General features: G+C 39.4%; 2 protein-coding genes across 2 annotated transcripts in view; both read left to right on the top strand.

Annotated features, from left to right (window-relative positions):
* The first annotated feature begins 4637 nt into the window (after positions 1–4637).
* LOC141918360 (transient receptor potential cation channel subfamily M member 6-like) lies at positions 4638–8670 on the top strand. The gene is made up of 5 exons (XM_074812735.1): positions 4638–4762; positions 5062–5275; positions 6128–6252; positions 7025–7196; positions 8492–8670. The coding sequence occupies exons 1-5, from the start codon at positions 4697–4699 to the stop codon at positions 8668–8670; spliced, it is 756 nt and encodes a 251-aa protein (XP_074668836.1). The 5' UTR covers positions 4638–4696.
* A 9827-nt stretch (positions 8671–18497) lies between these two features.
* TRPM6 (transient receptor potential cation channel subfamily M member 6) overlaps positions 18498–26420 on the top strand; it is a 48936-nt gene continuing 41013 nt past the window's right edge. The window contains exons 1-5 of the mRNA XM_074813643.1: positions 18498–18611; positions 19130–19183; positions 21579–21719; positions 24587–24867; positions 25944–26172. Of these exons, the coding sequence (XP_074669744.1) occupies positions 18498–18611; positions 19130–19183; positions 21579–21719; positions 24587–24867; positions 25944–26172 (819 nt within the window). The remainder of the gene's footprint in view (positions 18612–19129; positions 19184–21578; positions 21720–24586; positions 24868–25943; positions 26173–26420) is intronic.

The raw sequence follows: 26420 nt of genomic DNA, 5'->3' as shown, positions 1-26420 counted from the left end.
TGCTCCCTCCTTCACTAGTAGCTTAGTGAGCCTTTGAGGCAAAGAAGGTAAAGTCATTGCAAAGATGCTTTGCATCAATGCATATGATATATCCATAGGCTCACAAGATGACTCAGACTGGCAGGGACCTGGGAAGGTCTCCAGTCCCAGCCCCTGCCCAGAGCAGGGTCAGACTGGGCTGCTCAGGACTTCACCCAGTCAGGGCATGAAATCCCCAAGGCTAGAGGGAGTCCACCCTTGTCAGGCCCCGGCTCCACTGCTGGGTTGTCCTCCTAGGGAAGAGGCTTCTCCTTATCTTCAGCCTGAGCCTCCCCTGTGCTGCTGCCTCTCTCCCTCCTGCCATGCACCACTGTGGAGAGCCTGGCTGCATGTTCTCCATCCCCTCCCATCAGTGCTGGGAATGCTATTGGATGCCCCAGAAATCATCTCTCCTCCCAGCTGAACCATCCCTGGTCCCGCAGCCTCTTCTTGGAGGGGAAGGGCTGCAACCCCACTGTCTGTCCCTCTGGTTTGCTGGTGTCTCTTCTGTGTTGGGGATCCAAACTGACAAGCACCAAGCAGAGGCCACAGTCCCTGCCCTCCCCTGTCTCTCAGGGCCATGTCCTGCTCACACCACCCCAGGCACCACTGGCCCTTGTTGCTGCCTGGGCACACTGGTGGCCCCAGCGCAGCTTGCTGCCCACCAGCACCCAGAGCTGCCTCCTCCCCGGGGCAGCATCTGCCCTCCATCCCCTCCTCCAGGTTGCTGGTGGAGATGCTGAACAGAACAGGCCCTGCACAGACGCTGTGGCACCCCGCCTGATACTGACCTCTAGGCAGCATCTGACCGAACAACCCTGTGAGCCCACCACCCATCAATCTGTCCTCCCTCCCAGATTGTAATGTCCCAGCCCAGGTACAAGAACACTGGGGAGACAGTGCCGAAAGCCTGGCTAGAGCAAAGGTAGGTTGCATTTGCTGCTCTCCTCTTGTCAGCATGATTTTGTCACAGAAGGCAGTTTGGTGGGTCAGGCATGATCTACCCTTGATAAATCCTTATGAACATCTCCCTGTCTCTGTCTTCTCCCTGCTGTGCTCAGACATGGGCACCAGGATGTCTCGCTTCTTGATTTTACCTGGGACTGGCAGAAGGCTGGCTGGCCTGCGGTTCCTCAGGTTGGCTTTTGCCCTTTTTGAAGGCAGGTGTGACATTCGTCTTTCTCCAGTTGTTGGAGACCTTCCTGATCTCCATGATCTTTGAGAGCTGACTTTCCTCAGCACTCTGGGGTGCAACCTGAAAGGTCCCAGGGACATGTGTGGGTCAAGTGCTCTCAAGCAATCATGACTCAACCGTCATCCCTGGCTGATAGCTCCTCTCCTTCTTGAGACCTGTCACTATGCACACAGCACAGAACATTACAGAAAAAAACCCAAACAGATGTATGTGATGTTCTGCTTCGGTTTCCTCAGCCTTCCTGAGAGCCTCTTCGTCTTGGCATTTGATGTCCCAGGTAGCTCAGGAGTCCGTAGCACCTTGTCCCTTCCTGCTAGATGACTAGAGAGAGCAAGCATGCCAGCTTGGAGCAGAGCATGAGCTCTTTGGGAAATACCAGTCCTTTTACGTTCATACCTCTTGCTATGGTAATCTCTAAAGTAAAAGATAAACCTGTGTGTTAGGTTTATGTACAGTTCTTCCACTGCCAACTCAGCATATCAGCTGTTCTGAGTGCAGTTCACCTCTGGGTTCACTTACATGTAAACATTAAGTATGTAGTGCAAGTGATGTTAATTACTAAAACAGTTCAGTGTTCATTGGGCCTCTCAGCTTCAAGGTTCCTGCACTGATTTGTCTTGTGAGATGGTTAGTTCCTTTCCACAGAATCTCTGCTTTGAAAAGGCAGGTTGCTCTGACTCTTGCTGCTCTAGAAGGGACTGCTGATGTAACCCTGTATGGAACAGTATTGTATGAGATACATAAGTCATTCTGTGCTCATACTTTGATGATGGGCTGAAATTATTTCAGATTTTAGAAAATGTAATCCACTGATGATGAGCTTGATTGCTTTTCAGTGCTGTCCTTCCAAGTGCTGGTATTTGCTGAATCAGATTCAGAATGTGTAATGTGGTGTCTAAGTGAGCCATGTAAGGTAATGTAGTATTTAGTTGGGATTGCTGTTGGTTCTCTGTCTTTTGGAATGACTCCTGGATAAAAGGTCTTGTTAATGTGAGACCACTCTATGAGCAGTACAGTGACCACAAGGTATTTTCAGGACTAAAGGACAATACATTATCTATGTTTTTCATAATCTTTCATCTAAAGGTCATTTTTTTTTCCTGACATTTGCTGTCTCTTACCCTCTTACTTCTCCCCAAAAAGTAAGCAGAAAAAAATGACACAAGGAGGATAATAGCTCAGCTGTGGAGAAATTTGTCCTCTAAAGACTAATGATAAAATCAAAACTGCCTCTTTCTTCTGGTCCTTCCTTTGAGGTATGCAGGGAGAGTCATAAACAAATACAGTCATTAGCCTTGTGCTCTTTGTGGGCCAATTTTATCCAAATCTGCATCCCTTGTGCTGTCTGCTTTGCAGTTACATTGCTCTGAAACACTTTTAGTTTAGGTATGTTTCTATAGTGACTCTGAGTGTGGATTTTGAGTCCACATGTTATTTAACAGCATGATGTCAACAATGATCTTCCATCTGTGTTGATCCTGCACAGTCTTCTGAAATAGTAATTTAATTGTATATATGTGACTTGGTGTGACTGGTTGATTCTCCAAGTTCCAGCTTGGATACTTTTTGTTTAGTTCATCAGCCTTGACCTTGTTTGTCTTGGTTTGCCTGTGAGGAGGCAAAATTACAATGGGTTTTTCTTTTCAGGTCATCAAAATGAGGTCCCTAGATCAATAGTTTGTTTCAGCAGCTCCTGTGCCCCCTCTGCTAATCCCTGGATTTCTTTCTGCCACTACCACAGTGCAGATGATTGTGGAGTCATGCAGTGAGCCAGACTGGACAATACTTCTGGTTAGCGTAACTTTGCAGTAAAAATCCCTCTGTGTGGTTTCCCCTCCCCTGGTAGATTATTTCCTCTTAATTTTTTCAGGATTCAGTTGTAAGCACATACCTGACTTCTTTTTGGCAAGTCCCTAGGTTTCCGTGATATCCTACTACTTATCTCCACTGGGGAAAAGGTGTAGGTGGTCCAGGTTAGCTAATCCATTTTGAAGTAGCTTGAAAAAATTTGAGCATTTTTGATAGTCCCTATTGTCTTCTGACTTCTAGCTAACCATCATCATACATCATACATGTGACAGTAGAGCTCAAGTCTTTTCTGTAGTGCTAGGGTTCTGCATCTCTTTAATTCTCCAGTGAATAAGATTGTTTAATTGAGTTATTAAGAGTGTGGGAGGCTTCCTTCTCCAGTCTGCTTTTGCAGAGCATTGAATCAATCAAATGCAATTTGCCTGTGTTGAAAAACTGGAGTGCAAACATAGTTCCATGGTTTCAGAAAGTGCCTTTCTAAAGAAATGTACTTGCTTAATTTGCTTAGGGTTGTTTTGGGATTTGTTTTTGTTTGTTTGTTATTTTAAATCTATTTCTCTTTCATCAATTAGTTCTCACTCATATCCACAGAAAACTCTCTTTCTGAATGTGCCTCTTCAGGGTTTTGCAGATGTTTAGATCTAACCTGCCCTGTGATCCACAAGTAATACATCTGAGTCCTGAGGCAGTCATTGAGTTTGGGTTGTTGAAGGCTGTTTTGTTTCTTAAAAGAGTAAAAGGGAAGAATTTGTCTCCATTTCCCAGTGTATATTGACTTTTGAAATCTCTAAAGGAAAACTGGACTGTCAGATGTCACTATAAATTACATTGAAGTTAATCCTGTAGAAGAGACTGGAGCCTGTTGAGGCCTGTATGACAGTAATACTGATTGAATTTGGAATCTGGATTATTCATGCAGTTGCAAATCTTTAATGCTAACTAGGCTTCTGCTAAATTTCCCTTAACATTTCACTTCATTTATTTGGTATATTCACTTTGCTGGCATCCAAGGGTTAGTATAAAGGTCACCCTGAAGTTCTCTCTAGACTCTGTAGCTCCTCTCTCCCTAATTAATGATGGTAGCTCTTAGATCTTTCGTCAATACCTAGAATAACCTGTGGTAAGAAACATGGAAAACCTTGGTGTCATAAGATATTCCTCTGAAATGTCACATTTGATACCAGTAAATCTGAGCTGCATTGCTCTGGTCAGAATGGCTATACAGGACTCTCAAACTGTTACAGAATCGCACAGAATCACAGCATGGTTTGGGTTGGAAGGTACCTTTGAAGATTATTTAGTCCAATCTCCCAACTGCTACTAGTGTTCCTCAGGTAGAGAACAAATTCTGTAAACAACAAAACATATTTATGATTTAATTCAATGTCATTTTGCCATAGTTGAGATTTTTTTCAGCTGAGTTAATTTTTATTATAAACCATGTAAGAAAGCTACAATATCCTTTGCAGAAAAGTTATCTGGGCTATTCTGATGAAGATCCTGGAGATGCATTGCAAGTGTGTCTGATATAAAATAATTTCTTTATTTCTTCATGTGAGATGTTGCTGTGGACGGCTGATTGGAGATCACCCAGGAGTAGACTGTAGTTGGCCTGTTTATCAGTCTGCCCCACAGAAAGATTCTGGAGAATGGTCTGTGCAAAAACACACAAAGATGAGTCCAACAGATGCATTTGGTACAATCAATTTTCAAGATGGAGATCACACTTACCATGCCAAGGTAAGAGATGCTGGGTTTATATGTCCAACTTCTTTTTATAATTTCAGCATAGGAAAGACAGGGGAATCTAAAAGTCAGGTTAGAGTGTGTGTGTGATATTCTTATGTTGAACTTCACTGTGATTAAGCATAGTCTGTCTTGCTGTCTGTATTGCTCACTGATGTATTTTTGTGCTGTCATGTTAGCAGTAGTGTGGAAGTTCTAATCTTGCACAAAATCTTTAATCATTAATGCTGAGAACTCTTTTTCTCTGAGAGTAATTAAAGGATGTTTATTTTACCCATTATTATTTCTTCCAGTATATTAGACTTTCTTACGATAGTAATTTGGATCAGCTGTTGCACCTCATGGTTAAAGAATGGCAGATGGAGTTGCCAAAGCTAGTGATCTCTGTTCATGGAGGCATTCAAAATTTCAAGCTTCCCTCAAAGGTCAAGCAGGTTTTCAGCAAGGGATTGGTAAAGGCTGCTGAGACTACAGGAGCATGGATAATTACAGAAGGCATCAACAGCGGTAGTATAATTATTTTTCTTTGTTTCAGTCTTCCTCTGGTGTTCTTTCTCTGCCATACAAGCATATACATTTAGGGCAAATATAATGAAATTGTTTGATAATTTGTGGTATTTTAGCACGAAATGAAGCTTTCTTTAAGGAACAATGAATAATTCAAAGAGTAACATTATATTCTTCTGCTCTTTACAGGCATTCTGTTTTTTTGTTTTTTTGTTTTTTTTTTTCTTTTTTAAATCAAAGAGCAGAGTATTATGCATCTAATAAGAAACACTGATAGGAAATAACTGGAACTTATTTGCAGTCAATTTTATCTGCTTCATTAAAATATTTAGGTTCTGAGCACTGTGATTGGTGTTTTTGAAACAGTTTTCAAATCTGAGTTTAACTTGGGTTTTATAATTAAGAAAGTTTTGAATCTGAATAATCCTTTAATTAGTATGTTAGTAGCTGAAACTCCCTTTAGACTACTCTCCAAAGCTGAGGGGGTCAGTAAGCCACAGAACTGAAAGTTTTACTTCTTTAGCTTTTATTCAGTCTGGTGACCTTACAGGAGAACTGTTCTGAGCATTTATGTAAATAGTGAAGTTTTATGGAGTAGAAATTAGCAACATATATGAGTATTATTAATTAAAAATTAATTTGAAATATGTGTTGAGTTTGAATCATTGATGCATTACATTTAAGCCTTACAATTCCTGTGGTGCACGTTAAATATACAAGTTGGGTGGGATGGTTTGTTTCTGGTTAAAACATAACTGTAGAATAAATTAAATGATGGAAAACCCTTTCACTGGTGTCCTGTAGCAGGTCTCCAAATGTAGAAGAAAAATTATGATTTAATTATCTGTTTAGGAGTGTCCAGGCATGTGGGCGATGCACTGAAAGGCCGTGCCTCACCACACCTGAGAAAGATCTGTGCTGTTGGGATTCCTCCATGGGGTATCATTGAAAACCAGAGGGATCTCATTGGAAAAGATGTGAGTTGGACACATTTAAATAATAGAAACCTTCATGTTCAGGGGATGTTATAGCTTTCTTGCATACTTTATTGTCTGCTTGCTTCATTTCACTGGTCTGGTATTTTTTCTCAGTAATGAAGGCTTAGATTTTGCTCAGCAGTAGAATTCTGTGGCATGTTCAGGCACTGTATTTTGCTTTTTTTATGTAAATGAATAGTTCTAAAATATTTCTTTTCTTACAGGAAATTGCCATTACTTTTTGAAATTTTGTAATTAATTAGGCAATTCTCTTGTGGCTGCAAATGATATATTTCTATATTCATGTGATTCAGGATGAGCAATCAGGTTAATGGTATATGCAAAAAGGCTATTAATATGCATGATTTTTATTCATAAACTAGAACTTTATGTGAGCGCTAGTGTGAGGGTACAATCTACATGACTGTCTAGAAACAATTGCTAAGTAAGGTGAAATCATTCCTGATAAATGTAGCTCACATGTTTTTAATGGGAATATACCGAGGAAAAATACGGCATTGTGTTTCAACTGTTGCAAACAAAGGCAGGCAGTGACTCTGACTAAAGACTGGAAGCCTAATCAGCAATGTTTTCGGTGGTATTAATTGTGGTTTTGTTGCTGTTAAGAATCAAATGAAAACCGAAATGCAAAAAGCGTGATGGAGGCTCTCAGAAGATCACAATGTAACAAAGAAATACATACAAGAGAGGCAACATAAATGGTGATATTTTGTTGGTTTCTTTGAAGATCTTTTTATTTTGGTTTTCTTAGGTAGTTTGCCTGTACCAGACTCTTGGTAATCCACTCAGCAAGCTAAGTACCCTCAACAGCATGCATTCTCATTTTCTAATGGCAGATGATGGGACAGTAGGCAAGTATGGGAATGAAATGGTGCTCAGAAGGAATTTGGAGAAGTACATATCACTTCAAAAAATACACACAAGTGAGTACTGCTGTGGTCAGCTTTATGACAGAAAAACCTATCCTAAAAGTTGTGGAAGTACTTGAAATTTCCTGTTACATGTTGTACGTCTTCATTTGCCATAGATTTCACTGAGGTTGAAAGTTATTAATTGCATGTGTCTTGTACTCTGAATGTCAGGAAAATGAAAAGGACAGGATTTTTAAAAGCATTATGCCTTTGGGCTAACTCGCATTTTGTTTTTTTCAGTTATAGGCACACCTAAATGACTCAGATTATTTACTAAATATTGAGCATTTGCTCACTTTGCAGTTTTCCATGGTCTTTGTATCAGCACTAGATAGTTTTCTAGCATTTTTCTAGGTGGAAAAAATGTCACATTAAATGTAATACGAATTCTTTTTACCCTCTTCATTACTTATATCCTCATCACTCTTCTATATTTCAAGCCTGTGACCTCCTCTGGTACAGAAACAAAGACTCGTTGGGAATGGAATGCTGTCAGCCAATATTTGTTAAATTGTGTAACTTTCATTGTTTGCCTATACAGTAATCAAGTTATGGTATAGAAATCATGAATGAAATACTTATTGTGTAGACAAGTATTTCTTTTTATGCACTAGATTGTATAAATTATTTGTGGAAGTTCACTCTTACCTAGTGATTTAAATCTTGAGGTATATTAAAAAGACATTAGCAGAGTTATGATGTTGAATCCGTTTCCTTTATCTGCTCACATTATAGTATTTACAAATATAGAAATTTACCCAATTTTCAATGTGTTCATAGTTAGAGCTTCTTACTCCGCTTCTTACATCTTTCCTTACTATGAGTTTTTGCAAGTCAGACTTTCTGTTGTTTTTCATTTCTATTGTATCTTATTTGAAATTTATTTCTGTTTATTAAAAAAACCTGCCCTGCTGCTGTAAAACTTGAAAGTCTTTAAAGAAGTGCCCGATTACTTTTCTTTGTGTGTAGGTAAACTAGTGGTTACTGACCACATTTCAAACACCGTCAATGTCCTTGCATGTAAGAGCTGTCGTAAAGAGCAGAGGGATATTCTGAAGGATGTTTTTTCTTTCCAATGCTAGCGCCGCTTACAATTTTATCAGGAAGTTTTCATGGCCTTATTGATCTGGTTTCAGAAGTTCTGTGAAAGTCTTAAAAAGTGTAAGTCAAATTAGAGATGGTGAAGACATGTTTTCCTCTATTGAACCATGTATGAGACTTCTTCATGAGTGTTTATTTATCAGATGTGCTGATTTTTTTGTGTGGCTGAGACCTGTTTGTAACTGGTTAGGTGTGTTTTGAAACAGGAATGGGCCAAGGTGTACCCATAGTTGGGTTGGTGGTGGAAGGAGGCCCCAATGTGATCCTAATGGTGTGGGAGTACGTGAGGGCCAGCCCAGCTGTCCCTGTGGTGGTCTATGAGGGCACTGGCAGAGCTGCAGACATCCTGGCTTTTACCCACAAACACACAGGTGATACAGGGTGAGTAGTGGCATAATGCTTCTCCTCCTCCTTGGTCTGATATATTGCAAGGCACCTGAAAAAACCTGTCTCAAAACTGCTGAGATAATTTCTAATGCTTCTAGTAATGACCCTGCCATGGTCTTTTGCTGGCTTTTATTTCTGTGAAGTGAGAACAGAGTTTCTTCCTTCCTAGTAAACTAGTGCTGAAAGAACTATTCTACCAAATTTGGTATGCCTTTTTTGAAGAAGAAAAAGAAACAGCTTCTGGCTATTTTGAGTTACTATGTTTCTCAACTTTGGCAAGGAACACTGCTGGGTGAACCCAGGGTGCCTGTTTGGGTTTTGACTCAATCCTTTCTCCTGCTATCAGTATTCTGTTAGTGGGCTTGGACTTGGGCAGCACAAAGCTTTTGAGACTAGGGCTGGGGTTAGTTGCTGTAGGAGCCTCAGACTGGAGTAGGAGGAGGACTAAGATTCTTTGGCTTTGGCTTTGGTTTACCCAGTGGTAACCCAGATCTATCATCTTCATCTAGCTGTAACTCTTCATGTCACCTCCAGTGCAGTCTCAGATGCAGACTCTATTAAATCCACCTTGATGAAAATTATATGCCCAAACTGGAAATAAATATATATATATGTATAGCCAATTAATAATTTTGTGAAAGTTTTTCAAAATCAAGAGGGCTTTTTAATAAAAAATAATTTTTTTAGAAGGTGAAGTGGGTTAATTCCAATTAAAAAAAAATTCCAATACATTTTATATCCTAAATTTTTATTTGTTATCTTTCTAAATATTCTTTTTTGGGGGTGATATTTTTCCCTAGTGTGTTGTATTGAGAACTTTTTTCCTTCACTTGCTTTCTCTTCCATATTTTTGATCTTTTTAAATAAAAATCCTGCCATTTCAGAAGAAAATGAAATATGGATGGAAAGGTTAACAAAGATAAATGAGGGTAAAAAGGATGGGAGAGGTATGAAGCCTAGTGAACAAATAATGAGGAATTTAATTTTATCCCTATATGATTATTGAAAGAAAGAAAAAGTTTGCTAAACTTTTAGTGATTTTTAGCTCTATATTCACAGACAATCCCTTGAAAATTGTTAAATTTTCATTTGTTCTATTTCCAATAGTATGTATGTATGGTCAGAACTAATGCCTGTGTGAATAGTAGTTTATGTTATGCGATGCCTTTGCTTGGTTTTGTTGAAAGAAGGCAGAAATAAGTCCACAGAGAAGTAGAAATAAAAGAGATTGCTGCTATGTCTCTGCTTAGCACAAGTTTTGTCTTTTGCTGAGATGTCATTTGGGCTGGTAAGAAGTTCCTAAAACTCTTGCTTATGTATCTGTTTTTCAGGGAGCTGCAACCTCAAGTGAAGGAGGAAGTCTTAGTGATGATTCAAAACACATTTAGCTTGGGACAGAAACAGTCCGGTCATCTATTTCATGTTTTGATGGAATGCATGGAGCACAGAGAGTCTGTGAGTGGGGTTCACGCTCTGACTTTAGGATGTCTTCATTTGCTGTTACCCTTTTTGCTCTTTCTGTGGTGGGTTGGCATGAGCATAGCAGTTGTAGAAGTAATGGTGTTATCTCTAATATAAAGATAACACAGAGGTGTCTGTGCTAATTTATATATTGAGTAGCTCCACAGAGCCTGTTCAGTTAACTTCTCAAGTCTCAGGGGCTGCTTATGAAATGACAGCCTTTCTGATTTTAGTGAAGGGCCAGATATCTTTCCTTTCGCACAAGAGATCAAGTATTTTCTTCTTCAGTAGTGTCTTATTTGTGATTTAGAAATGTTTCTATCCATTTTTCTACTCATAACATAATCATGCTAAAACTTGTCTCTGACTTTTGAAATGTACTTTTGAAATGTGCTGGCATGTTTAGTGGCTCAGGTGCTCATTTGAGAGTAGAATCATTGAATCATAGAAAGGTTAAGGTTGGGGCAGGGGCACCTTCCACTAGATCAGGTTGGTCAAAGTCCCGTCCAGCCTGGCCTTGAACACTGCCAGGGAGGGGGCAGCCACAAATTCTCTGGGCAACCTGTTCCAGTGCCTCACCACCCTCACAGTGAAGAATATCTTCCTTACATCTAATCTAAATCTATCCTCTTTCAGTTTAAAGCCGTTACCCCTCATCCTATCACTACACTCCCTGATAAAGAGTCCCTCCCCATCTTTCCTGTAGGCCCCCTTTAAGTACTGGAAGCCTTCTATATGATCTCTCCAGAGCCTTCTCTAGGCTGAACAACTCCAGCCCTCTCAGCTTGTCCTCATAAGGGAGGTGCTCCATTCCCCCGATCATCTTCGTGACCCTCCTCTGGACTTGCTTGAGCAGGTCCGTGTCCTTCTTATGATGGGGGCCCCAGAGCTGGACACAGTGCTCCAGGTGGGGTCTCATGAGAGCAGAGGGGGAGAATCCCCTCCCTCGACCTGCTGGACACTCTTCTCTTGATGCAGCCCAGGATACAGTTGGCTTTCTGGGCTGTGAGCACACATTGCTGGCACACAGTCAGTTTTCCTGCCACCAGTACCCGCAAGTCCTTCTCCGCAGGGCTGCTGTCAATCCACTCATCCCCCAGCCTGTATTTGTGTTTGGGATTGCCTTGACCCATGTGCGGGACCTTGCACTTGGCCTTGTTCAACCTCTTAAGGTTCGCACAGGCCCACCTCTCAAGCTTGTCAAGGTCCCTCTGGATGGCACATCCCTTCCCTCTAGAGTATCAGCTGCACCACACAGCTTGGTGTCATCCGCAAACTTGCTGAGGGTACACTTAATCCCACTGTCCATGTCCCTGACAAAGGTGTTAAATAATCCTCGTCCCAATTTGGACCCCTGAGGGGCACCACTCATCACTGGTCTCCACCTGGACATCAACCTGTTGACCATAACTCTTTCAGTGTGACTGTCCAGCCAATTCCTTATCCACCAAGTGGCCCACCCATCAAATCCATGTCTTGTCGCTGTAGAGACGGATGAAGCGACACACACACACTCACATGGGTGAACAAGTGGCTAGTTTTTTTTATTACTAAAAGCATGTATTTTTATATATTTCAGGTGCCAGAGTGTCACAATGTGATTGGTCAAAAAGTTGTTTTTAACATTCTCATTGGATAACCTTTATCAGTTTCCTTCCTGCTTGCTTTATCCTGCTATGTAGTCAGCAGCTCCTTGAAAGTTTTCTGCTTTAAGCATAGCTTCCTTATCTCAAGGGTACACCGGAATCTTGTCAAGGTCAAACTCTTCTTCAATCAGGTTATCGGCAGACCAGCTGCCTTCCCTGACAATGTCTCTCCATTTTAAAGACAAGGATGTCATGCAAGACAGTGTCAAATGCTTTGAATAAGTCCAGATAGATGATGTCAGTTGCTCTTTCCTACACTAATGCTGTAACCCTTTTGTAGAAGGCCACTAAATTTGTAAGGCATGATTTGCGCTTAGTGAAACCACATTGGCTGTTGCCAGTCACCTCTCTGTTTTCCACATGCCCTAGCATAGTTTCCTGGAGGATCTGCTCCATGATCTTGCTGGGCAGAGGGGTGATACTGACTGGCCTGTTGTTTCCTGGGTCTTCCTTTTTAGCCTTTGTAAAAGTGGGGGTTATGTTTCCCCTTTTTCAGTCATTGGGAACGTCACCAGTCTGCCACAACTTTTCAAATATGATGGAGTACCTTTTGTTACGGGAGTAATGACAGTTGTAGCAGTGATCAATAAAATGGAAACACTCTGTATGTTTTTATTATTTTTTGGTTTACTTTATTTGAGTGTCTGTTTTCTAGTTGGAAATTGAGTAGATATCAACCGTGTTTCATTTCTACATTTTTCAGCTTTAAAGGCTAATCAAAAGGAAATAGACTCATGTTGTCATGCAGTAGGTTGATTCCAGTTTGCCTGGGATGCCACTGCATTAAAAAGCAAAATAGTACATTTTTGGACTGAAACAAATGAAAACCATGTCTGGGCCTTTGCCATTGTTGTGTTGAAATGTGTAAGATTTAGTCTGCCACAGCCCCTACCAAGAAGAACTAACTACAGAATTCTCTGCCTCACCTCAAATAGTATACTTCTGCAATTCTAACAGATAACCATATTTGATGCGGAGTCAGAAGATCAGCAGGACATTGATTTGGCAATTCTGACCGCACTCTTGAAAGGTACCTATCTGAAAATATGACCTGTTTTCATATGACATACAGTCCTATTGGCTTACCTTTTCAAAGCAAAGGAGTAACATCAGTGTGTGAAAACTTGTTTCCTAGGTACAAGTATGCCTGCTTCAGATCAGCTAGATTTGGCATTGGCCTGGAACCAGCTAGATATTGCCAAGAAACACATACTGGTTTATGGACAGCACTGGAAGGTACTGTTACCTTTTAATTATCACAGTGGCTTTACACTTCATTATGATGACTAATTTTCCATGATTTGCATTTGTCAAGCTTTAATTAAGGAATATTTTGATGCTTGGAGTAAGTCTTCTGGAGTAATCATCTTTGATTTTGGAGAGGCATTGTTCTTAAAATTGAAGAGTATTCAACAGCAGAATGCATCAGATGAAAAATCAAACACATTTGTTTCCCAGAGAAGAGATGGTATCTAAAATTTCTGAGGTTTTCACTGCTAGCTTTTCCAGATAGTTTCAAGTGGACCTTCAGGATGTGTATTCCTCAAGCCTGTGTTGACAATCATTGATGGTCAAGGACTTTTCATTGTATCCCGGAGTACTCTCTTCTCCAAAGGAGTAGACTCCAAAGGAGTGTTGCCTCTATTTTCCTAGCTATAGACAGAAATACGGAAATCATGGTGCTTTATGGTGTTACTGGTAAAAAAAAAATATTAGAATGAACTGTGGAAACAGGGTATCATGACAGTGTTTCAGATACTGTTTGTTAGGAGTAGCTGCAATCAAGGCAAGCCATTATTTAGACCTATAGTAACTATATACATGTGAAAGAACATACAGTAGCAATTGAATCAGTCCTATAAATTGTTTTTCAAGTTTTCAGATGTAATCCAATATTTAAATATAATCCTTCCTGAGTTTTTAGGTACATAATAAAATTTTTATAGGTTATAAGTATAAAACTGTATGTGCCTCAACCGATGCTTTTTCCATTTGTTTTAAGAGTAAATATTTTCTTAAAGAAATTATATCTGATGCTCCTGGAAGTACTTTCTAAGTTTTCCCTTCCAAGAATTACAAGGTTGATTTTTTCTAGTCCTGAGGGCCTTTTCTTCATTACAGTATAAATTTGGAAAATAGACAGTGGGTATATTTTTTCTGAGTGACTGTAGTTCATTGTTTGACACAAGAGAGCTGAATTTATTTATCACCAGTCCATATTTTCCTGTGGTATATAAGGCTGAATACATGGAGGCCTATGCCTGAAATGTCTACAGTTGGGCATCCATGAATTAAAAAATTTTTTTGTTGTTGTTACCTCTTTCGGGTCAGTTCACTCTGTGTGAAATGAAGATGATCTCATCATGTTCTTTCACAAAACCTGGTAAAATGGTGTCAAGTGTCCACTGAAAGGCAAAGAAGGAAATTGCTGGTTTAATTTTCGGGGTTTGAACAGTATGTGAATAGTAAGGGATGTGCTAAACGTGGAACAATACATTTAGAACAAAATGTTGAATAAGCTACCTGCTAAGGGAGCATCATTCACTTCGTGAACTGAATGAGACTAAGCCCTATAGGGAAACATAGTATATGATTGACCAATGAATAGCTGTACCATTGTTCATGGTGATGAATTATCTGCTGACTTTTGAGTATTTGACTGCGTAACCTCAACAGTATTTCTGTCCAACAGACTTTTGTTTTTATGGAATGTGGAAAAGATTTGTGTATACACAATATGTGTGTATTTTTGTCTTTATGAGTTTTTATTTATGATACCCTGTTATGTTTTGACTCTTACGAAGAAAATGTGTTTTTCCCAATGTCTTCTTTCATTGTTTTATAGCTTGTACATTTTTAATTTGTGTTTATTTAGTTTTTTGATGTCAGCAACTCTGTCGTGAACTGTTGATAAGCTTTATTGACAGACTTCTGTGTAAGATACTAAAGAAAGGGGGCCACCATCTATTTTACTGCTTCAAATTCTATACTGTTGGAGTAAGAGAGAAGCATTATGCTTTTGCCATTTTTGTCATTGAAGATATATGTTAGCCAGGCCTGTGAGTCTGCATCATTTCTTTGCATTTACATGAGAAGTGTGGCAGGTGAAACATACTTTGACTGGTAAATTAGTATAAATGATGTGCTAATAGAATCATAAAATAGAATCATAGAATCATTTAGGTTGAAAAAGACCTTTAGTATCATTGAGTCCAATGTAAACTTAACACTGCCAAGTCCACCACTAAACCATGTCCCTAAATGCCACATCTACACTTTTTTAAAATACCTCCAGGGATGGTCACTCAGTCACTTCCCTGGGCAGCCAGTTCCAATGCTTGATAACCTTTTCAGTGAAGAAATTTTCCCTAATATCCCATCTAAAGCTCCCCTGGTGCAACTTGAGGCCTTTGCATTCTATTGCTTGTTACTTGGGAGAAGAGACTGACACCCACCTCACCATAACCTCATTTCTGGTAGTTGTAGAGAGCAGTAAGGTCTACCCTCAGCCTCCTTTTCTTCAGGTTAAACACCCCTAGGTTCCCTCAGCTGCTTCTCATAAAACTTGTACTCTAGACCCTTCACCAGCTTTGTTGCCCTTCTCTGGATGTGGTCCAGCACCAAGGTGCTGGATGTTGGATGTGGCACTTAGGGACGTGTTTTAGTGGGACTTGGCAGTGTTAGGCTTATGGTTGGACTTGATGATCTTAAAGGTCTTTTCCAACGTGAATGATTCTATGATTCTATGTGTATTGGAAATAATGAATAACATTTGCCTAGTCCCCACCTCTTTGACAGAGAAGATTTTAGAGACCTATTGCATAGCCCACCCTCCACTCCTGGCTTTCCCAAGGTGATTACCTGTTCAGTTTTTCCATATTTCTGAGAATCTTCTCTGCTCTTCTGTGTACTTTTTTCAGGTCTTAAAGTAATCTTTTGGGACAGGCAGACCAGTATTGTACCCAGTATTCAAGAGATGGGGTTCTTCACTGAGATATTTAGTGAAATACTAATATTTTATAGATTATTAGATTATTCTGTATTCATATAAGTCCTAATAGTCTGTATGCCTTTTTGACTTGTTTCCAACTTATATGCAAGTTATATTCATGCTTTTAGAAGATAGGTCCACTAATATTTTTTCTGAGTTATTTCAAGACTGATGTGCAGGTAGGGTTGTTTCCCAAATGCACATTATTTCACATTTACCAATATTAAATTTCATCTGCTTTTTTGGCTGGTTACCCCATATTGTGAGATTTTTCTGCACCTCTTCCCAGTCAGTTTTATTATGATGAGTATTTTTGTATCATCAGCAAGTATTGTCAAATCAGTATGTGGTATTTTCTTGCTCTCCCACCACTATTAAGAATCTTTTTCCCTGACATCTGATCAGTTATTAAACTACTGGAGGACCTTTTGCCTTGTGACAGCGTAATTTGTTTAGAAGTCCTTCCAGAAAGCCATCATCAAAAGCTTTTGTGGGGATACGAACTTATCGTATTAATCTGACAGCCTTATCCTCGTTGTCCCTGACAAAATTATGGTAGAGTTCTGATTTCATTCTACAAAATAACTGTCTTGCTTCCTCTTACTCTACTGTATTTACTCATGTTGCTATTATTGCTATTCCTTATTGTACTTTCATTATATTTGTCCTTCCAGAGTTCTAACTGTATTTATATGACATACTTTGACAACTTGTACACTCCTTTGTCTTTTTTAACAATTGGCATATTTTCTACCATCTTCCATTCTGCTGTTAGAGGGGCTGATTTCAACTATACTTCAGTTACCTGGGAACTCAGGTGAATACCACCTGGTCACACAATTTGCTACAACTTTATGAATGACTGCTATAATCTTTTTTACTGACACTTCAATTTGACACGGTTCCTCAGATTTGTCAGCCATAAAGAACAGCTTTGATGTAGGACCTTTCCTAACATGTTCTGTAGTGAGCAGTAAGGCAATGAATTAATTTAACATTTCTGAAATAGCCTTATCTCCTTGCGTGTTTCTTTTATACCTTGATCATCCTCTGGCCTTACAGATTCACTATAAGTCCCCCTACTCCCTCTCCTCTGCTTCTGATATGTTTGAAAAAGATCCGTGTACCTGTTCATATCTATTTCAGTGCATTTGTTCAGCACCATCTGAATGAAAAGTCATTGTCAAATAGTGAATATGTTCTCCCCTTCAAGTAAGACGTAAAGACTTTGTAATAAACAAGGCTTACATCTCTCATTGCTTCTCCAAGCAAAAATTAGAATGATGTAATTCCTGAAAGTTTTTCTTTCAACTAAGCAGGAAAAAAATCTTAAATAACAATATTTTCTTCATGCATTTTAAAGAAGAAAAAAAAAAGAAATAAAACGTACAAACACAGTTTTAAAGTTTGGTTTTGCCTTAGTTGCTTTCTTAATTAAAAAGGAGTACCCCTCCAACTGTCAGGGTCTACCGTACCTGCAAATGTCAGGGTCAGTTTGTGCATGGTTATTGTGGTTATGTGTTCAAATTTTGGTTAGATATTTAAGCTGCAGTTTTTAGGTGATTGTCCATGCAGCTTTGTATTTTTCTGTCTATTTAAGTGTTTTAGGGAAACATGCACAATTATGCACAGATTATGGCCATTTCTTTTTAGATCTCTGGTCCTAAAAGTTCAGAAGGTAAAGACTGTAACCAGTGGTAACTATGTTTCTTCTTAAAAGTCACTTCAGTCTCAAATGGACTTTACAATGAACAATGTCATTCTAGTAGCTACTGAATAGCTGTCTAAACTTCTTTAGATGCACTACCAGCACAAGAAATGACATCACAAGAAATTTAATACAAGAATGGTCATTCTGAGATGTTTCTGGAAGAAATACCAATAATTCAGGAACAGTGCACAGGTTTTCTTCTCACATGTGACAATTCTGTAACATTTAATGGTCATCTTTTAATATCAATTCTGTCAAATGTAAATACATAACAAGGAAGGGACTAACTTCATGTGCCAAGTTAGCATTAGCACCTGCTCCATTTGTGTGCCAGTGTCATCATTCTGCTCACCCCACTGAGTTTTCTGTGCATATGTAGAAATTCTTTATATGGATTTATATGAACCTCGTATGTCCAACTCCTTTGCTACTTTGCATGTAGAAATCCTGCTGAGCTCTGTGCATGTGCCATGAGTAGAGTGCTTTTGCTGTTCGGACACTGTTGTAGGTAGAGCTCTGCTTTGTCGTGTCTTTGAGAGAGTTTATCCTAACACAGATTCTCTCTCATATTTGAAAGGAAGTCTACTTTAAAGAACTTCAAGTTCTATAGAGACATCTTGAAATGCAGTACCTTGAAATGGCTTTTCTCATATGTCAAAAAAGAAAGGCTTCCTTCCACCCCCTACATTATCATACATTAGCTTCTGAAGGCAATTAAAGAGTAGGAAATGTGTTATCAGAGTCTGGTTATAAAGTTAGATTTGTAGAAGCCTCTATAGACATTGGGTTTAAAGAGACTCGGTTTTCCCCCCTCTCTGTTGGATTTTTTACACAGGTGCTTCCTCCAGCATATTTTTCTTTTGTACTGTGCATGTTAAATATGTAAAGGCACATCATTGTGATAAAGAGATTCCTAGCTGCTCGGAATGTTTTATTTATTCCCAAAATACAATAATAATTTTCTAAGCTTTTCCTTCATCTCTGTCCTTCTGGAGGTTGGTGCCTTGGAACAGGCAATGCTGGATGCTTTAGTGATGGACCGTGTAGATTTTGTGAAGCTGTTAATAGAGCACGGAGTGAACATGCACCGTTTTCTTACCATATCTCGTTTAGAAGAACTCTACAATACAGTGAGTATTTGAAATTCTACTTTGCAACTTTAGATAAGAACACCTAGAAAGAATACCGTTTTGCTTAAGAGATTTGATAATTAGGCCACATTTTTATGAAAGATTTTTGAAAAAAATTGAAAATTAACAGGTTTTGATAATTTTTTATTGTAATGTTGGATTTTTGGATTGGTGTCCCAGCTTTTTATTTTTGAGTCATTAACATGAACCAGACTGAGTAGTCACCTGAAGCTCATGAGAAATATGTTCTGATTTTAATCTGGTATGTGATACATGCTTATCTTGCTGAAAATGATATGTTGTTTAACCAAAGTGATACCAATTTTGTTCTAGAATATGTCAAGATTTAAGACAGAGATACTGCAGATTGCTGTTGGAATGTTTTTTAAGAGGTTCATGGGGAGAGTTTGAATCACAGTAGTTTATCCTGATGATCTTTTAGCTGCTTTCTTTTACTGTATTGATTTTCTAATGTCAAGTGACATGTTTGTTTACTGTCTTTTCTTTTCACACCACAGAAACAAGGACCATCAAATCTACTTTTGCATCACCTAGTTCGAGATGTGAAACAGGTAATAGACATGGGAAAGCCTGAGGGCCAAAAATAGTAGCTTAGAACTTCAGTGTCCACTGACGCACTGCTATCAGGTAATACAGGAGAATTTTAGGAGTAGTCAGTGATGGGTTCATTATTGCATTCCTCATCTACTAAATGGTTTTATCTTCATCCCACTGATCCCCCTGAGCAATTAACTAGCATACTACTACTGAATGCTCCTAAGGGTCCTGTACCTTAATTTCAAAGCCAAGCAGTTTGCGTAAATCAGACTCTCTTTCTCAAGTTACTAAAGTGACATTATGAGGTGATTGTTAAAAAGACTTAGTGACTTAGTGCAGTAATGATGCTCATTGCTTTAAGGTTTTACTTTTTTCCCCAAAGCTAAAAGTCTTTCCTTGTTGAACGGTAACAAAAAGATACTGTGACAAGATACAATATTATTTTAATGTGATGCATTGCCTAGGAGAACAGAAGGTGGCAGTGAATGACTACTGCATAGAGCACTGGCTCTGTCAGTAGTTTAGTGGCAGCCTTGTTATTTAGCTACACAGTTAATTTATTTCTTGTTTCTGTTATATATTGTACCTCACAGCACTGCTTAGCCAGGAAGGGTTGAGCTGTTCCTCCTGCATCTGGTCACCACTGCTGGAGATGCCTAGATCCAAAACTAGATTAATTGGCTAATTCTTTATAGGGTATGAATGCTAAAATAAAATAAAATGATAAGTCTGACTTTGCAGAGTTCTGTGGTCTCAAGCAGTGGGATTCCTGATATGATTTTCTTATTGTGGGTGACTTTCATGTCAATCCCATTGGTGGTTCTGTAGATAGGGTATTCTGGCCTCCATAGCACGCTATTTTCTGTGTTTTCCCATATTGATGGACATATTTGAGGACTAATTTATGTGATAGATCTGGAAGATCTCAGTACTGAAAATATATTGAACTTTTCCAGGTTGAGAAACCTTTCTCACTGATCCTGAAGTGATTGTGACCCCTCTCTTAAAACCCATGTCCTGGTTACATCTCAAGACACGCTGGGCAAGCTCAGGGTGTAATCTAAGGGGAAGATTTTGGTACTTGAAGTGGAATTGTGGAATTTAGGTAGTAAATGGCTGCACAATTTCAAAATTTTCTATGCTTTTGGGTAAGCTAAATTCACTTGGCACCTGAAAACAGGTCTAAACGCTGAAAAGCCTTTTTCACCTGAGGTTCTGTAAGTATGCATAAGTGCTATGTGAGTTGTGCAGTTGGAGTCTTATTAAATATGGTAACACGGTAGCTAGGACAGTCACCAGAGTGATGTGACCATGGATTTCAGATTATTTTCTCCATTAGTGTGACCAGCTTTGTGCTGCTACATTCAAATGGAGATACATTGCAGACTGCCCAGATAGCATAAAATATGCTTTTTAGTGGTGAAAAGTATCTACAGGTGTAGGTAGTCAGAGATACTTGCCTAACTCAATGACAGAGCTGGCAAACTCTATCCTGTGAGATGTGCTTTTGCCCATGCAAAACATGCAGAGTGCTCAGCATGTTGGTGCCTTCTGTTCCCAAGGGCTGGGTGGCCTTAGCTGGCTGTACTGAGTCTGGCCACTGAAGTCTATTGAAAAATCCCTTAGTCTAATGAAGAAATGACTTTTCACAGCCTGAAAGGCATACACCGCTAGGAATACCTAATGTTTCTGATCCCATCTATGTACAGGCCCATTTCTCACTTCCAGGAGTTGTGGTTTAAGGTTTTACCAATAATCTTTAAAATCTGCCTGGAAGATAATCTGTTCTTCATATAATTTGTCACAGACATTGTGTCTTGGAAGGACAGTGGAGGTAAACTGGGAAGCAGTGGTGCTTTAAACAGAAGTGATGAGAGACTCAGAAGGTACAGCTAATGCATGTGCAGCTGCTGTCCTAGTTGTCATGACAGTCTTGAGAATCTACAAGAGATTACCAGTCTCCAGTAATTACAACATTAAACACATGCTTCATCCACTTCTTCATTTTTAATTAATGAACTAGTTTAATGAGCAAATCATACCATGCTAGTTTTCTCTTGTTACGAGAAAAATATTTTTATCAGTCTCTTTGGCTGTTGGTGATTAACATGAAGAACCATTACCCTCACTGTTGAATGCATCTGGTCTTGTGAACATTGCAATGTATGTCCCTATGTGATGTGGGTGCAGTGCAGAACATCACACTTCTCAGGCTGAAAATGTGGATGTGCCTGTGTTCTCCCTCCTGAGGAAGTTTCATATGCCTAATGAATGTGTACACTTCCCTGACAGATGCAGGAGCTCTCAGTTGCACCTTCTTCCAGACTCCCCTCATAGTAGTGGACGCTGACATGGTCGAGTGTTGCATATAATAGCATCATGAAATGCTTGTGACATTTGGTGTTTCAGAATACCCTTTCCTTGGATTACAAGATATCACTGATTGATATTGGGTTGGTGATAGAGTACCTCCTTGGTGGAGCTTATCGGAGCAGCTACACAAGGAAGCACTTCCGAATTCTCTACAATGATCTCTACAGAAAACACAAGGTAACTCCTGTGAAATGGCTACCACTAGTCACCAAGAAAAGCCAGAATGTGACACCTGAACACAGTCATTGTGGTTTGTCTGTAGAGTATCAGATAAATACATGCCCTACTTGTCTGGTTTATGAATCTCTTTGACAACTGTGGAGAGGTTGCACATAAAATAGTAACATCCCTCCCCAAACTAATCCCACCCAAGACCACCAGTGATTGTTAAATTAACTATTATTTCAGTAAATTTACCTTAGTGTCCAGTAGCTGCGTTGTGTTCTTTGTCTTTCATCCATTGATAAAGATGGACAAGGCTATACCAACCACCATTTGCCCTCTGTGAAGCAGTTGCATGTTTCTGCTCTTGCAACTCGAACCATATCACAGAAATACTGCATTCAACAGGCACTGAACTAAACTTAGAGCATGTCAGCATGGCATAGTGACAAGCAACATGGAGATCCCTGACCCAAGTTCTGAGCAAATGTCTTACCTTTCAGAAGCACGTCAGTACTAATGTGCACCTTGCTGCCCAGGCCAATGACCTGTGTTTGCTTGGCAGAGCTTTTTCCGTGATGCATTGGTCATCACAGGGGAAGTCTCATGCTGGATGTGCCAGGCTGCACCCATGGTGCAATGGCTTTGTGCAGGCAGAGTGTTGTGCCTGGACTGTTCTGCACCTTCTAGATGCTTCACTGTATGGTTTCACTGTATGGCATAGCATTGTGCCATGTCTGCATTTCAGTAGCATCACCTCTGGAAACAAACAAACAAACTGCCTCAGTACGACAGTGTGCAAACATACTAGCACTTTCATTTTTCCCACTGACTTTCCAAAACCAGTAACTTGAAAAAAGCCTAAACTTCTCAATAAATTAGCTGAATATCATTCCCCACATCATGGAAGGAGCAGTTTTACCACATAAGAGTTCTCTCCGGTTTTCCGAGTAGAAGGACTTCCATATGTTAAAAAGCAAACAACAGAACCTCTCATCCCCATGTACTGCTTTCATGACTAATAGAAGAACCTCAGGCTGATCAGAGAAAATGAGAAGAAATAATTGAAACTGTTACTTGGGGAGAATAGAAACACAGAGACAGAGCTTCCTGTGTGTCACGGGCTTAATACAAGATACATTTGAGCAGTTGTAACACTGTATCCTCATGAACTACAACCTTAACAGGGATGGGTGAAACCACATTATTTTGTAACTAGAAACTGCAGGGAAGAGCTTTAGTGATTCGGCTGATAACATTCTCTCCTCTCAGTCAACACTGAACAAAATGCCCAGGGGTGCTAGAAATACCATCTGTCAGAGGAAACGATCAGCAAAAAGTTCAGAGAACTTCTGTCTTTTAAAGGGCTTATGGTACTTCTTATAAAGGTAGGCACTCGGAAGAGCTTCCAGGTTGGGCGATTCCAATCTGGTTCAAGCCCTGTTGTAATTGGTGGGTACTATTGGGGAAATCAGTATTCTGAATTTAGAGATTTAGAAAATATACATTTTTAAAATTAAATGTGAAACAGGCCATTTTTTCCTGATAGTTACAGTGATAGTTACAGTGATTGCTGACTCAGTAGTCTCTGAATACTACGAGTTTCTACAGACACCATTGCAATCAGACATAAGTACAGGCAAACTTCATCTAATTTGCATTTCTCTCCTTGTGTTTTGTGGTATGCTTTTGGATCTAGAGAGTGCTCTCCAGCTTTTCTCAGAGCCTGTCTCATTCCCTTCACCAGAGTAATCAGACAGGGAGCAAAATGGGATCTGCTGAAAGTACTTTGCATTCTCAGTTCTTCAGAACAGCACAGCCTTACAAGTACAAGGTAATACAATTGTTTATTCTAGACTTTGATTAGGACATACTAGGCTGCTAATCATTTTATTGAGAGATTTTAGCCATACATTGGTCAGGATGTTATCATAATTCTAATTAAATTCCAGTGGAATGTTTTACTGATCACTGTTCATGAAGTAAAAGTCTTGCAATTTTAATGTTGAAATCAGGCTCAGACTTCCACTTTGATACTTTTTAACTTCCATCCATTTGTTGCTAAGGGCTTTTGTTCACTGAAATGTAGTATCACCAAATTTCTGAACATCAAGCAGAGTGAAAACTCTTCTTATTTGGAAACAACAGTAGGAATTCTCTGACTTTCCTGATGTTTTCTCATGATTGCTTATTAAAGTAGCTACAGTAAGCCTGTGAAGAAGAGATGCAGTTCTGGTATCTGGAAAATGATGACAGAGTATTTTCTTTCAAAGAAAGAATGATAAAAGAGCAAAGGTTGCCACATACCTATATCTGACAGACAAAACATAAAATAGAATGAATTTAAATGGCTTTACTGGAATTAGTCTGAGCCAAAATGAACCCATTATAGCACTGAGACAACATCACTTGTACCAGTAAGACTTTTTTCTTTGCCTTTAATGGAGAGATATCCAGCCATGAATGTATATCAAGTTTACATTACAAGCGTGGCAGACAGTAAAAATTATCTTTAAGTATCACAAGTCCATGGTGTATGTTTCAGTCTACTGATTGCTTTTTCTTCTGTCATGACACAAGTACAAGAAAAGAGTGAAAGTAAGGTCTTGGTATCACAGGGTTTGGAGATTGCCCAACACTGTGGAAGGGGAGGCTATAAATGGCATGGGTACAGAGCATGGAGTGTTTTTCCTCCGCTACTGTTACCAGCTGCTTAGCATTGGTGATTTGAATGTGATCCTAGCTGTGGTTTATGACTTAAATGTATATAACAATCAAATAGTTTGCTACTTGCAATTCAGATTTGTGTGCAGTTTTATTTACATGAATCTGAACCTCAACCATTTACTGAGATTTTTTTTGCAAAAAAAAAAAAATTATAGGAAAGATCCACTGCTTTCCATAAGTGTAAGAAGAAATCAAAAGAGGATATAAACTTTGCAGAGAACTACGAGTCATCTGGCTTTATCTACCCCTATAACGACCTCCTAGTTTGGGCAGTATTAATGAAAAGGCAGAAGATGGCAATGTTCTTCTGGCAGCATGGAGAGGAAGCCATGGTCAAAGCTGTTGTGGCCTGTAAACTCTACAGGGCGATGGCACGTGAAGCTAAACAGAGCAACATGGTGGATGACACTTCAGAAGAACTCAAGAAGTACTCAAAGTATGAGTTCTCCCTTCACTTCAGTTGATAAAGTTCTTCAGTGCTTAGAATGGTTCGATCTTTTCCTAATCCATTAAGAGTTTGTAAGGTTATTGGTGCTATGGACTACTGAGCATAAAAAAAATACTTTCAGCTGCCCACTATTCATATTATATAATGGACCTGTGTATTGGTGTGCAGTCTGGTCGAGAGTTAAAGGAAAATTATTAGCATGTTATCTAGTTGCATATTTGAAAATTAAAATATATAGGTCAGTAATGTGTGGCTCACTGTCTGCTAAATGGTCAAGTGGAAGATTGAAACTTCCCTTACATCTTCCCTTCCAGTTCAACTTGTTAAAAAGCCATATGGCACATATGTGTGGACTTTTCAAATGTGTAACATTTGGTAACGAGCAAACTAAAATCAGTGCTTAAATCCTGCTCTGTGTAAGACCTAAAGAAAAATGTGTGTTGTAATAACTGAGTGAATAAAAAATGAAGTAGACCAAGAATTCTCTTCAAGTTTGTAGTTTCATCTTAGTGTTTTCTGGTAGTTTTTCTTATTAATGACATATTGTCTGCTTTGTAGACATCATATCACAGATTCAGAGTACGGTAAGATGTGCTGACTTGTTTTGCATGCAGCTCCAAAGCTGAATATAAAGGAAGGTGTATCTTCCTTGAGGAGTCTTCCCTACAGAGGTGTTTAAGAGCCAGTTTAAAAGAAGAGGCTTTTGCAACTGCCTGCAATGCTTGCCCGCAGTGGTGATGAGTCTGTTGTTGAAGGGAGTACACAAAACTTCGCAGTGTCCATTTTGATCACTGAATGAGGTTAAGAACACAACACATAAAAAAAACCAGAAAGCAGGATGACCTTAAACCTTGCGATTAGGACTTAATAGTTAAATTTACTCCTCAAATTATTTTTCACTAGATATATTGATAAAGCAACTGGAGAAATAGGAGAAGGCATACTTACTGAGATTGTTAGCTGAAATCTAGTTAATGGAGTTTTCAAACCAACCTCTTTGCAGCAGTGATTCTGAGTTTTGACTGATCCCTGTTATATTAACTGTTAATTCCTTTCTGCTGTAGGGAATTTGGGCAGCTTGCCTTAGATGTGCTGGAGAAAGCATTCAAACAAAATGAGCAGATGGCCATGAAGTTGCTGACTTATGAACTGAAAAACTGGAGCAACTCAACTTGCTTAAAACTAGCAGTGTCTGTGGGGCTACGGCCTTTTGTATCGCATACTTGCACGCAGATGCTGCTAACTGATATGTGGATGGGACGCCTGAAGATGCGGAAGAACTCCTGGTTTAAGGTAACATCACTCTAGCTTTTTCTGAGCATTTAGATGCTATTTAGATGCTCTATATATGTCGTTGTGGTTATGAACAAGTCTAATGCAGCTTCAGACAGATGTGCTTAAGCATGGATTGGAATATGCACATCTGGGAGAGAAATGTGAGGAGGGAAGACAGTACTTACTTCTGTTTTACTTCTTTGCAAAAGCAGCTGTGGGATGACATTAGGAGAATTCATTTCATGGGGTTTTTGCCTGTTCCCATT

Source organism: Strix aluco, chromosome Z, assembly GCF_031877795.1.
Source record: "Strix aluco isolate bStrAlu1 chromosome Z, bStrAlu1.hap1, whole genome shotgun sequence".
Lineage (NCBI taxonomy): Eukaryota > Metazoa > Chordata > Aves > Strigiformes > Strigidae > Strix > Strix aluco.
The sequence above is the reverse complement of the archived record's forward strand: the minus strand, read 5'-3'. Positions and strand labels throughout refer to the sequence as shown.